This window comes from Saimiri boliviensis, chromosome 2 (assembly GCF_048565385.1).
Source record: "Saimiri boliviensis isolate mSaiBol1 chromosome 2, mSaiBol1.pri, whole genome shotgun sequence".
NCBI classification, from domain to species: domain Eukaryota; kingdom Metazoa; phylum Chordata; class Mammalia; order Primates; family Cebidae; genus Saimiri; species Saimiri boliviensis.
In genome coordinates, this window is record NC_133450.1 from 194436854 (window position 1) to 194451821 (window position 14968).

At 36.8% G+C, this 14968-nt stretch overlaps 2 protein-coding genes across 4 annotated transcripts in view; one reads left to right on the forward strand and one right to left on the reverse strand.

Annotated features, from left to right (window-relative positions):
* The window catches only part of PLPPR1 (phospholipid phosphatase related 1), a 464080-nt gene that overhangs the window by 423902 nt on the left and 25210 nt on the right, over positions 1-14968 (forward strand). For all 3 annotated transcript variants that reach the window (XM_074395106.1, XM_003940093.2, XM_074395107.1), the window contains one exon: positions 7173-7305. In XM_074395106.1, the coding sequence (XP_074251207.1) occupies positions 7173-7305 (133 nt within the window). The remainder of the gene's footprint in view (positions 1-7172; positions 7306-14968) is intronic.
* LOC104653227 (acyl-coenzyme A amino acid N-acyltransferase 1-like) overlaps positions 1-14968 on the reverse strand; it is a 125271-nt gene that overhangs the window by 45412 nt on the left and 64891 nt on the right.

Below are 14968 nucleotides of genomic sequence, written 5' to 3' on the forward strand. Positions count from 1 at the left end.
AGAATATGGAGAAAAGGGAACCCTTGCACATTGCTGGTGGAAATGTAAATTAGTATAGCCATTATAGGAATCTATATGGAGGTTTCTCAAAAAGTTAAAAATAGAATTGCCATATGATCTAGTAGCAGTATATATACCACTACTGGGTGTATATATATTAAAAAATGAAATAAGTATATCAAAGACAGATCTGTACTGCTATATTCATTGCAGCATTATTCCCAGTAGCCAAGATATGGAATGTGCCTGTGTCCAGCAGTGGATGATTTTAAAAAGTGATATATATACACTATGAAATATATTCCAGCCATTAAAAAGGAAATTCTGTCATTTGTGACAAAATGAATACCCCTGGAGGACATTAAGTGAAATAATCCAGGCACAGAAAGACAAATACTGCATGAGCTCACTTATATGTGGAATCTACAAAAGTTGATCTCATAGGAAGAATAATTTCTAAGAGATCTATTACATAATACTGTGACTATAATTAATAAAACATTCTTGAAAAATGCTGAGTGAATATTGTTTACACTAGAAAAATAACTATGTAAGGTAATGCATATGTTAATTAGCTAGATTTATTCATATCAGTGTACACACACTTTAATGCATCAAGTTTACTCAATAAATACCTACAATTTTATCTGTTGAATTTTAAAACATAAAATTTATGAAGAAACACAGCCTAAAAGATAATATGCCAAACTGATCCACTGTGTTTCAAGGTTATTTGGTTTATATTTGCATTTCCATATTCAGAAGATAACTTTATCAAGATAGAACAGTTATCTTCATTATTTAAATTATAGACACTATCATCTAAAGGTGATGTGTCCATTGGGATTATAGCTGGCATAAGTTGGGGGATGGAAAATGTACCAATGGATCCATTTGCATTGCCAATCTAGTTTGGCTTTGATCATTTCTCACTAGACCATTTCTCATTTGCCATGGGTGCTATGGTGTTTGTTATCCAACAATCAGAAAGACCAAAATGAGGCAAGTCTGAACACATGGAGAGCCCCACATGACCCAGATGCTCTCTCAGCAGAGTAATAGATTGAGGCAGAGTGATGTGACAAAGGTACAGATGGAGGATCCCCGCCATTGCCAAAATCGGAGTCACAAGTCTGCCATGGTGAGCACACCAACATCCAATGTGCGCTGAAGGCTTGGCATAAAGAAGAAAGACCCCTTACCTTCCTGGCTTCTTTCTCTCTCTTAGAGCAGAATTGGGCCCTGTATGAGACCATGGGACCCAGTGAATGGACCATCATATGTTTCAGCAAAACACAGGAAAATGAACATCTCTGAAACCTACTCATTTGCACGTGAGAATTGGATTGTTTCATAAGCACATTTTATGTTCATCACACTTTTAACTGAAAGGCAGGAATATCTTACTATATTTTAATTATAAAATTACGCACTTCTTCCCTCCCTATATTTCTTATGCAAACATTCATTATCACTTAATATGATCCAGGCATTACCCCAGTAACTACACTAGTATATACCCTTGCTCTGCTTTTTCTTTTACGCTCCATACCTCATTTGCTATTTGACTGTTGTTGGCCGACAGTAATAATCCTTATACCACTTCTCACTTTCGACATGAGAGTCTTAGGACATTTTACTTATGAACTTGAGACCCAACTCTGTTACATAAGTTCTGTTTAGCCTGTTATACTTTGGTGTGCTTTTGTTTAGATCTGTGTGTGTACACACGTGTTTTAATGAAGACAGGTTGTGTGTAAATTTTGTCACTACCTTGTTTTTTGTCCCCTGTGTAAGTATTGAAAAGTATCAGTGAATGGAGAATTTCTAGAATTTGTACTTCTTTTCTGTGGAGTAATAAATGGGCTTCTGAAATCACTGGAACAAGCAATGCTTTTTTCTTATTATCTCATGTGTTTGTCTCTCTCCCATCTCCTTGGTTTATTTTTTAATCATGTGTGATTTCATGACATTTTCAAAGGGTGAAAAAAAGGCCCTTCCTACTCTTTTACACAGTCAACACAGCACTTCTAACCCTTCACACACAAAGCAGTTCTCCAACTGGTGTCCTTTAATTCAACTCAGTTCTGACACTATCTACCTGGAATTGTTGTCAAATTCTGTATATTGAGGATTTGGCCTTACAAGACTGCCTCTATTTCTAATGCCACTTGCAAGTAGTGATCTGTCATCCATAGTTCTGACCAACCAGCTATAAACTGGGGTTCCCACAACCCCCTCCACTGGTTCCATTAATTTGCAAAACAACTTGCAGAACTCAGGAAAACACTTTGATAACACTAACCCATTTATTATAAAGGATGTTACAAAGGACACAGATGAACAGCCATATGGAAGAGATGGAGAGAGCAAAGTATGTGGGAAGGGGCATGAAGCATCAATGGCCTCTCAGGGCTCACCACCCTGTGGGTACCTCCCTATGTTCATCAGTGCAGAACTTTCCTGAACTCAGTCCATCTGGGGTTTTAATGGAGGCTTTATTATGTAAACACATTAATTAAATCACTGGCTACTGGTTATTGACTCAGCCTTGAGCCCCTTCTGTTCTCCCCAGAGTTGAGAGTGGGGCTGAAAGTTCCAACCCTCTAATCACATGGTTGGTTCGCCTGGCAACCAGCCCCACCCTTAGGCTACCCAGGAGCTCACTAGTTGTCTCATTAGAACAAAAGATGCTCCAATCACATAGGAAATTACAAAGACCTTAGGAACTCTGTCTCAGGAACTGGGGACAGAAACCTATATGTATACACTTCTTATATCACATTATGATTTGTTTGTATTTCCCTACTATGTATCTGTCCATGTCTGTGTCTCTAGTACTGGTACAATGCCAGGCACAGAGTGGGTGTTCCTCTCCCCCAAATTGTTGAACACTAATTGAATAAGTAAATTTCGTATAAAAGAGTTTATACTAAATTTAAAGCAATATAGCAAGAATTCTGTGATTTCTGCACCTAGTGCAATTTTCCTCAAGTGTTCATCTTCAAGACAATTAAAGTTGGAATGTTCTATCCAAAAGTAAATCCTTTAAGGATTCAATATGGTATTTATTCAACAAGTATTTCACTTCCAAGATTAGGCTATAGAAAACAACAAAAACAGATATTACCCTTACTATATACCAGGTTCTGTTCTAGGCATTATACAAGGAAGGACAAAAGTTCTGCCCTTGAAGACATCACAGAGAAATGGAAAGAGACAAATGTTCTGCCCTTGAAGGCATCAGAGAGAAATGGAGAGACATACAAACAATAATCCCATTCACTGGGTAGATGTCAGGCTAGCCATCTGTATAGTGCACTACAGTAGTGACAGGACAGCCTCTTAATTTTCCTACAGGGCCTGACCAAAGCTTCCCCACTAAGGCAATCACATTTTCATTAGGTCTGAAAAATAATAGAAATCATTTGTTCTTCTTTTAAGTCTGCTTCATTAAACCTATCATCTGAAGGACCTTCATTAACTTGATATACTTATTTCATTCAACATTGAGTAACTACTGTGTAACTTTACACTGGTATTGGCTTAGGATGCAACCAAGAGTAAGACAAGTAGGACATCCCATAACCAAATAATATTAATATGTAATTATTTGTGATAAGAGCTAGAAACAAGAAACACAAGGTAAGAAACTCATGTATAATTAGAATACCTAATCTAGTCTGCAAAACCAGGGAACGCTCCCTCAAGGAAATACTACTTCATTTATCCAATCATGTGTGAATTTATCCCCATCTGTTCACTGAGATGAAAAACGGTGGTGTACCATCATATATGTTAGGGACAAACAAAGCCCTTGGCACCTTATTTTGGCATATATAGGTCTTATGTGAAAAGAGAGAGGGCTGAGTTCCAGAAGTTATTCAAATATTTTTATATGGTAGAGCATCAATGCATTGTTAATTCCAAGGGATATTAGGCACAGAATATTTCTGACTCTGTACAACCATAGACACCTCCTCCGAAGGTGATCCATGCTGGGTCATTGTTTGCCTGTATGACTCAATTCTATTTTTCCCACCTACTTTCCACCCCAGTTCTTACTTGTTTGGCTCCCTCTGTACCAGTGCCAAGCCATTATCCCCCTGCAACCCACCTAGGCCCTGCTTCTGTCTTGTACCTCACTGGTCCTTCCTTGCGGATGTCTCTCTCATTCAGCCGATAACACCATGGTACCATGTGCTATTCCACAGATCCATCCTATCTCTGCTGAGGCTGAGGCTGATGTTGAAACCCAAGGACGTCTTGTGATGTTTAGAGTGTGACAGAGCTGTAAAGCAAGATCTTCATATCTAAAAGCTAAAGACCATTTTGTTCAGTTAAAAAAAAATTGGCCAAGATGTAGTCATAGTAAATTTATAGCTAGGCTAAATATAATTACTAAAGTTTTAAAAACACCATTCTATCAAAATAAAGTAGCTTATGACTGTTACAATCATCTTAGCCTGCATATTGAGTGACTTTTCTATTTTTCATTGGTTTTTCTGTTTTTTTTTTTTTTTTCTCCTGTCCCCATTTGTTCTCCAATGTCAATTGAAACCAGCACTGTCCATTTCAAGGTGATATCATCCAGGTTTAGGACATCGCCAGGGAAGCTGGTCATGAATTAGGAGAACTCCAAAAGCCTTGCTGAGCTACCGAGACGCCAAGGGCCTTTTTGCCTGTAAGAGCAAGAATCTTTTAAGCCATATAAAATGTTCAGTCTACTTTTCTTCCCTCTTAAATAAAATTCAAATTAAAGTTCTTTTTAAAAAAGAGAAGGAACCAATCACATTTCAGATTCTAGTCAAGGGTAGGAGCAAAAATAAAATATTAATGGCCCTCAACTGGAGGAACTCAATGTTTTTACGATAGACTGAGATTTTCCATGTCATGGGATAAGAACCATGGTAGATGTCTGGATCAAGTGCTCTTGGCAAGGAGGCAAAAGGCCCTCCTGTAAATAAAGATGGCATCTTTTACATACATAACAAGCAGCAGAGTCTTCTAGCCATGAGATCCATTTGGCATTAGGGATGAAAACTGACTTTCCTAGAGGAGAGAAATCTCCTTCTACCCAGGAGCCTTGGCTTCTTAGCACTGTGTCCTTGGAATGTGTATAAAACCTAATCTGATTTTATAAAATCTTTGTATGTGTTCTTCAGTAGATTATATACTCATGGAGGTTATAAGTCTCTTCTTCATCTTGGAATCTGCCTCCCCAGTGATATTACAAAGTGCTTTGTAATAATAGTAATGATGATGATGACAGTGTTAATGCAGTTGTAATTACCCTCTTACATAATGTAGTACATAGTATAGTGCTGTTCTAAGCAATTCATGCACATGCATATATAAGTGTATATAGTTATTAAACCTATAAATAGACACTTATCCTGTTTATACAGATAACATAATTGAGGCATAGAAAGGTTAATTTGTTCAAGATCATCACAAGTAATAAACCACAAACCCCAGCTTTGAGGCTAAGAAAACTTGACCTCAGAGTTCTTCCTCTTAACGACTGTACTTGTCCCTAGTAATGACTTAATAAAAATATTTCTTGAACTTTTACTTAATATTGAGGACAGAGAAAACAAATCATGTTAAATTCAGTATGTTCTAAATGCTCAAAGATTCATGTGCTTTTAAAGTTTGAGGTAGAACAGTGTAGTCGAAATAGAACTATAGGCCACATTCTAGAGATGTTTCAGATATTATCTGATTGTGTGTGTCTAAGTTCCTGAAACCCGTAAAGGAAGGAACAATATAAGAAGTGATTCCAGTTTTGAAATTTTATACTTTTTAATGTCTGTTACCCATGTGCTTTTTGTTATGCCATCATGTTTATCCATCTAAACAGATATTCCAGCATGATAGGAAAAATATAAGGTATGAGAATTAAGACATTGATAAATTTTCTCTAAAATCACAGGTCATCTGTGAGATCACATTCTTCTGGGGAAATGTTAAAATTAGGGTTAGAAAAATCAAAATGGCATATGAATAGCGGGTATCCAGTTGATGTGTATACTAATTCCAGTGCCCCCATGCGCCATTTGTATGCTTTGGAGGGTAAATTACCTAAGCTTGCTGAACTTTCACTCCTCAACGGTAAAGCTAGGATAATTATGCTCACAGGAGGGATCTTGTGAATATGAAAATACTATACTGAAGTGCCTAACACGAGGTATTCAACAGATGACGATAATTAACCTTATACTCTTCCTTGAGGAGTCTCAGGTTTCAGTTGTGGCAGTGCCAGCGTTCACAAAAGCTTGTCTCCTGCCAATTTCTTGTTTTAAATGGGAATACAATGTGCTGGGTGCTATAAGGTAAAAAAGAATTATTAAGATGTAGCCCTTGCTATTAGGGGACATCGAATCTACATAAGGGCATTATGATTTAAAGGGCAACACATATATTTAGTAGTTTAAGTTAACAGGAGATAGATATGTGGTATAATAAAGAAGGAATAGTCAACCAGTTCAGCGTAGGAGAAATGTTATCTGAGGCAAATATTATCAAATAAGAATTTAGAATGTAAATAATCATAATGACACATAATAAAGTAAGGCAGTTAAATAAAGTCCTCACTTAATGTTGTGGATAGGTTATTTGGAAACTGCAAGTTTAAGCAAAACAACATGCCATATTACAAAACCCATTGTACCATAGACTGATATAAACAAGAGTTAAATTCTTACAGCACACAGTATGTCATTTCACTTCTAGTTCCAGTTTTTAAGAACGTACTGATGTAAAGTGAGATCTTACTGTAACCTCTTGTGAAGTGTGTATATAACGCCTTCTTGGGCACACTGGCTGTCTAAATCATTCCTCATCATTGCAACTCACAAAGAAAGTTAAAAAAGAATTCAATACCAGCATGAACCTTGTCATAAATTGTTACAATTTATTATTTCAACTTGTTTCCATGTGACCTTAGAATTTAATATTATAAACTGAAACTCTATCTGAAATGATTAATTATCACTTTCTCTAATTCTTTTGAAGTATTAAATACAAAACTACTATCTAATGCACCATCTCTCCAATGTATCTTTTAAAAGGATTGTGGGTCCTCAACATTTTGTTTTGGTTTTAAAGCCATGGGCCCCTCTTATTAAACAGATCTCCAACTTGATGTTTCTTAAAAATTCCTTCCCTAGATTTTTATTGGTGAGATATCCATGTATTTCATAAAATCAACAAGAGAATCCCTGATTGCTCAGGAGAAAACAATTCTGACCGGAGAGTGCTGTTACCTGAACCCCTTACTTCGAAGGATCATAAGATTCACAGGTGAGTACAAGACCTTGCTGAACTGAGCTCTCACACATAGGTAAAATTACTAAAGGCAAACGCTTGATAAAATAAACTATGTATCAACATTAAAAGCAAGGGCTGCTTTGGGGATTTTCTGCAAAGTGCAGAAATTGAACCTGATACTACTGCCACATCAAATTTTTGACCATTGAAGTGGTACTTCTTAAATTGTCTTATGAATGATTTCAACTAATTTTCCCCCCACACAGCAGTTACCCAAGATTTCCCTGGACATAGGTTTTAATATTGGCTGGATATTGCTATATACCTTTTAGCAGAGTCAGGCAAAAGGTTGGGTTGGGGGTGGGGGGCAGCAGGGGATACCAATAAAATAAATTTAGAAATAAACTTCCTGAGAGAAATTTCCAATCCAGTAATTTTTTTATGCAGGGAATTTAACAAAGAGTTGGAAATCTTATCCATCAGATTCTTAAAAATAATGCCTTTCCAAAGTTGGAAAACAAATACTTTTATTAGTGTTCGTGACAGAGAATAACAAAGACATATCCTATATTTTTCCTCCTGGGACTTTTATGAAAACTCCTGAGGTGCTAGTGATTAATGATTACCGTTAGGTGAATAAATGTGTATGGGTGCCGGTAGCAGTAGAGCTCTTACAAAGTTCCTACACATTAAGTACTCCATGAATGATAACTGTTACGGTGTTCTAATAAGATCCTACAAATATCTACTGACCAGATTTTTAAGGGAGCCATGATACCATTTAGAACAAGAGAACTGACAACTGAGAAAGCGAGGGTCAGAATACAGCATGCTCTTAATAAGCCTTTTGGTAATCCTTAATCTTTTTTTCCTGTTGTAGGAAAGGGTTGAATTTCAACTTATAAGCAAATGATCACATCAAAATCAAATATGCAATAACTTATCTGGTTGGAATCAGCATCAAAGAAATAGTGCAGTGGGAAACCTAAGAAAATCTACTTTAAAAGAAGTAACTCAACATTAAAATTGTCTCAGGCATTTGATGGTATTTGCAGAATAAAAGTTTTTGCAGACTATGGAAGTTTGCAATTGGCTTATCAGGTATACTCTGATCGACATGATGCCACTACTTTTAGTTCACTCATTACAAACAATGGTTCCTTTCAAAGATGTCAGAGTTTGATCACTTCCCAGAGGGGCAAGATAAGAGATCATCAAAGGGAAATGAGGAGAAAAGAGAATATTTATTACACAGAACTAGACATTTTACATAAATTATTTCATTTAATCTGTCTAAAACATAAAATACCTTACAGAGTTTTGGGTAAAGTATTGCTCTGTCCTCAGGCTGGAATACAGTGGCACAATCTCAGCTCACTGCAACTTCTGTCTACCAGGTTCAAGTGATTCTTTCTCAACCTTCTGAATAGCTGAAATTACAGATGCCTGCCACAAGGCCAGCTAATTTTTGTCTTTTTAGTAGAGAACGTGATTTCACCATGTTGGCCAGGCTGGTCTTGAACTCCTGACCTCACTTGATCCACCTGTCTTAGCCTCCCAAGCTGCTGGGATTACATGCATGAGCCACCATGCCCAGCCCCTGGAAGGTATCTTGTAGTCCTAGTTGTACATATGAAGTATCTTGACAGGAAATGGGGTAAAGTAACTTTTCCAAAGAAGTAATGCATGCACACACATACATAATTTGATTCAGGCAAGAATTTATGACCACTATCTAATCTGCTGCCTGTACTTGTAATTAAAGCAAATTATTTAAAGTAGAGATTTATTACAATTAAATTGGAACACCTTTACAAGTCACCGTTATTTCCCTAGGCAAACAAAAATTATACACTTTGTGACCCACATACCTAGAGCAGGGTCCAAGGAATAGAAATTTTGACTGGCACTTGTCATTTATATGGACCTGTATGCATTGATAGCACGTCTCTGTTCATTGAGGGATGCCAGAAGAGCCCTATCATCCAGGAACCAGTCCTCTAGATTGTCTATTGTGTCTGAAACTCTCACTTGAGACACTGCCTCAGAGTGAGGCAAGGTTCAGGAAGACCACTGTTAAAGTAGAAATTTGTCACCCTGGAGGAGCATCAAATTCCCATTTATAATCAATGAAACATCAGTCCATTTGGGTCTATTATAAGCTAATGGAGATCTAGACCTTGGGAGGATAAATCAGAGGCATTCAAATAAGGGGAGTTAGAGTTCAGCATCCTAAGATTCTCCTGCTAAGGAAGGGATGTTAGAGCAGAGAGACAGTCCACAGGTAACATGTAACCTTTGGAGTATTAGAGGAAACAGCATTGAAAGGCAAGGAGGATTGCTGGATTTAGAGGGGAAAAAAAAAAAAAGCACTTGCTTCATGATTTCTCTCTTTTGTTTTTTATGACACTAGGACCCATCCAGTTGCTCAAGGAAAAAACTTGAGCAACACTTTACACCATTGGAACTTGTTAGAAATGCTGATTCTTAGGCCTCATTCCATACCTGCTAAATCAGAAAATATGGGGAACAAGTCTCATTATATGTATTTTCACAAGTTATTCAAGTGATTCTGATGCATCTAAAGTTTGAAAACCATTGGTTTAAGCAATTAAAAATTGTCTCCCTACATCTTGTTTTGCAGTTTCATTGCATTCACCCAGCCACACAAAGCTACCATCTATTGACCATTTTGTAGCTATTGATCTTTTTGAAGAAAAATATGAGCAAGTCAATTCTCTGCTTGAAACCTTTCAATGGATTGCTAGTGTTATTAACATAGTCTGCAGAGCCCTTCACAATCTGAGGTCCTCACATGCCTCCCTCCTCATCTGGAGCCACTCCTTCGTGAGGGCTTCTCCCGTAAGGTTAAGCCCTTTGGAGGGCTTCACATGCCCTCCAAAGGAAAGTGTGATGCCCTGCCTCAGTACCTGTGCATGTGCTGCACCGTCAGCCTAGAATATTCTATTGCCACCCCTTCACTTTAAAAGCTAGCCAAACCCTACTCATCTTTAGCATGCTGTAACATTACCTGTTTACCAATCCCAACAACTAGTTGTCTTCTAGGCCTCCACTGAGCCTTGCACCTACATCTGTTATAGGCACTTCTCATATTACTATAATTACTTAAATCTGTTACTCCTATTAATTTGTGATCCCTTGGAGAGCAGAAGTTGTATCTTTTTCATTCCATGTCAACAGTATAGTTGGTAGACTAGCAAAGTATCTGGCCCACAGGTTACCAAAAAAATAATTTTTGAGAGGTGACATGGTTTGGCTTTGTGTCCCTACCCAAATCTCAACTTGAATTGTACTCCCATAATTCCCATGTGTTATGGGAAGGACCCAATAGGAGATAATTTGAATCATGGGGGCAGTTTCCCCCATACTGTTCTCATGGTAGTGAATACATCTCACAAGATCTGATGGTTTTATCAGCAGTTTCTGCTTTTGCATCTTCCTATTTTTCTCTTTGCCCACTGCCATCCAAGTAAAGATGTGACTTACTCCTCCTTGCCTTCTGCCATGATTGTGAAGGTTCCCCAGCCACACAGAACTGTGTGTTCTTTGTTAAACCTCTTTCCTTTTTTAAATTGCCCAACCTTGGGCATGCCTTTATCAGCAGGGTGAAAATGGACTGATACAAGAAGGAACCTCAGAGGAGGGTGAGTGAAGAGCAAAGATAAACTGTGTTAATTCACAGATTTGCCTAAAACTAGCTTCATAATGCTGATTCTTAAATATTCATTTGCCTTCTGTTTAATCAGCTTAGTCCTAGGATATTAAAGTAAATAAATAAGGTAATTTCTAAGAGAAAACCAGAGAAGTCTGCTCTGACATTTCATGAAGAAGGGGTGAAGGAATGGATCTGTTTATCTTGAGAAGGGTAACTTAGTCTATGTATGTGATTTTTTTTCATAAGAAAGTGTGCTACTTAGAATAAAGACTCTTTAAATCGAAATGTTTTCTTTAGAAAAAATTAGAGTAAAATAAGGTAGTTATCAAAATATACTAGAAAAACTTATTTTGAAGAGCTTAACAGTCTTTTCTTCCAGCCCCAAAGCTACCAGAAATAGAAATTCCATTTGACTCAGCAATCCCATTACTGGGTATATATCCAAAGGATTATAAATTGCTCTATTATAAAGACACATGCACACAAACGTTCATTGTGGCACTGTTTACAGTAGCAAAGACCTGGAACCAACCCAAATGCCCATTGATGATAGACTGGACAGGGAAAATGTGGCACATATGCACCATGGAATACTATGCAGCCGTAAGAAAAAATGAGTTCATATCCTTTTTAGGGACATGGATGAACCTGGAAACCATCATTCTCAGCAAACTGACACAAGAACAGAAAATCAAACACCACATGTTCTCATTCATGAGTGGATGTTGAACAATGAGAACACATGGACACAAGGAGGGGAGCATCACACGCTGGGGTCTGTTGGGGACTATGGGAGGGACAGCAGAGGGTATGGAGGTCAGGGAGGGATAACATGGAGAGAAATACCAGATATAGGTGATGGGAGAATGGAGGCAGCAAACTACATTGCCATGTGTGTGCCTAAGCAACAATCCCACATGATCTGCACATGTACCCCAGAACCTAAAGTACAATAAAAAATATTTAAAGAAAAAAACACTATCTTCTTAGAAAAAAATTGCCAAAATACATACTACGCAATTGACATTGGAAAATGACAACTGTTTTAGGTAACCATTCTAATAAAGCTGAAATGGCATGACTTTTCTCTTTCAATTTATGTAATTATTCTACAATCCACTATAAATAGTATTTTCCAAAAAATATCATCAGCTTGACACTGCAAAAAAGACCAATGAATTAGCAAAATAGTTTGCAAGAAAACAATAGTTTACGGCTTTATGCTGTAAAAGAAGAAAAAACGGGATTCTAATACAATTCTGGTGAAAGTAAATTGATATTTAATCCTTTCTGCATTGCAATTTGACAGTGTATTTCAATAACATTAAAAATAATTTTTAACCCCAAATTCCACTGCAAATAATCTCTTCTAATGAAACAATCAGAAATGTAGATTAATTTTTGTGGACTAAAATTATTTTATAAGTTAGATATCTCTAATTTTTTTTAAAAAAATAATGCTGCTATTGTAAGTTGGAACCTCAGAAAAAGGTATTAAGAATTTTTCATGGAGAATATTCATGATATGTGAAAAGTCAAAACATTATGAATCCATAATTGTTTTAAGTAAAAAGAATACATTATATAAGTGTCTGTGTATGTGTGTGTGTTACCCATAGGAAAGAGACTGAAGGGAAATACACTAAAAATTAAATGTCATCACTTCTGAATTGCAGGATAATGGGCAAATTGGGCAAATACTTTTTTCGCTTTCTAATGTTCTACAATTTTATCATGAATATGTATACTTTGGGAATCAGAGAAAGAACTAAAGATAATTTTTAAAGAGTGAAGGCAAAATAATGGCTATCCAGAAGGATGGCCAAGTTCTCTAACATAGTCTTCAGTGTGGAAGAAGAGCTGAAGATGTCAACTTGCTTCTTTAATTCTTTGTCTAATTCTGTGTGTGTGGCATGGATTTGAAGGGGAGGCTTCTGCTTCACCCCACAGATTCAAGTGGAAAATGGCAAGAATAGTGAAGTCAAAGAGAAAACATCTAAATTCAGCCATCTCCTCCTTTACCAAATGCTAATGGTGTTGGCTTTGACAGAGAGGATTAAATTCCTTTGATTCATAAATCCAACAATGAAATTTTTTCCCAAGATTCTCATTATAAGAAAGATGCCTTCCTTTCAGGTTTTAAGCATAAAAACATCATAGCTAAACTTATCTGTCCACTTCTAAACCATTGTATAGTTTCTCAAGTTATTGTTATACAATGTGGGAAGGGAGGAAAGAAACTGGTGAAACTGACTATATTTTATACTATCTATACTTTACAAAAACAAATGTAGTCAAGTTAGTAATATGTCTCAAAACTCCTCTCTTTCTTCATTTTTCCCTCTTCATTCCTTTTGCTTCATACCATTTCCTTTGCTACTACATTCCATTGCAAAGTAACAGTAATACAGATTTAAGTTCTCAAGAGAGTTAAATGCCTACATTTTTGTTTTCAGTAGCAGTGACTAAATCAGGAAGTCACATTTTCCCAAAAAAATATGAAGTTCAGTTAAATTATGTTCACAAATATACTTGAGTAAATATTTTTGTAAATATCAATTAAATGGTGACTTTTTAATATTGAAAAGTAATAAATAGAAAGTATTAGAATTTGATAAAGATTTTTGGTTTACCATATAGAAGGAAAACTAACTTTCCTGAATAGCTGCTTTGAGTTAATTAAAAAACTGATCCAAATATGCCAACTTTAGACTATTAGCACCTAAAATAGCTTGTCATCCAGAAGCCATTCATTATAGTCTTTACACTTTGGGTTAGAGTTGATACATTATTACTTCTAATAAAAATTTAATTAAATACCAACCAAGTCTTCTGCCATTTAGGTCAGGTCTGAGGATTAGGTAGCACTGGACAGAATAAAAAGTGCCATGGTAAACAGCTAATTCATTTAACACTAATTAATTGCCATAAATCAATTGTGGTCTATGTAAAGTATGAATATTTTAAATGCAATTTCAAAGGTCATGGCATTTTATGGTTTAAGAATTGATACCCAGACAAGCTTAATGTCAGCCATTTTGAGAACTAGAAAATCCTCCATTTTAAAGTCATTTAAATGTGCTTTATCAGACAAAAGACTTTATTTGATTCAATTAGTCTATTTCTGTTTGCATTCAGTATTTATAGTTAAAGTATAGCTGGAGGCCCAGTCATGTTCATTCAACCTTCAATGAAATACTCACTGAGCACCTACTAGATGCTAGGTACAGATTAAGGTGTTGAGAATATATTAGTGAACCAAATAGAAATGTGCCCTCATCCAGTTTATAGTCTAATAGAAAAAGCCAGATATTAAACAAAATAAATTATAGTGTTCAAAGATAAATGCTACAGAGAAAAATAACTAGGGAAAGGAAATAGGGAGTTTGTGGAGGCAGATATGTAATTTTAAATGGAGAGGGGGGGTTGCCATACCATGAGAATTGTCAAGTTGGCAGTGAATTCATAGCATGACAGAGCAATCAAGACAGGGATGATCCCAGGGAACCAGATGCCCAAGGAACTAGGTCAGCTTCATGTACTGACCAAGGGCATTCAAGCTGTCTAGGTAGTCTAAAGATAAGGGACAGTGCCCAGGCACCCAACTTTCTTTCTGAGCCATGAGTCTAGACCATAAAAGACAAATCTCAAGAGCAAGGCAAGACATGGTCCTATACACAGATAGAGATAATTTCTAGAACTCAGCAACAGGAACCATAGCTGGAGCTCAGATACACAGGTCAAGAGGAAAGAGCCAGGAAGAATCTTAAGGAGAAAAATATGGAAGCCTTGTTTCTGGACCATGTAAGCAGCCAAGTCACTAGACTTAGAGACTAAGATGTTTGCTACTTCCTACTAGGGATCAGGATTGGACCTGCAGCTGGAGTTCAAGGATGCAGGGGAGGAAGGATGCTGAAGCTGACCATGACTGGCCTAGAAGGCATAGCCAGGGAGCAACCTTTGCGTGAGTCTCAAGCAATTGCGATGAGGTTGCTTTTGGTTCCTCTGCTCCGTTCAGAG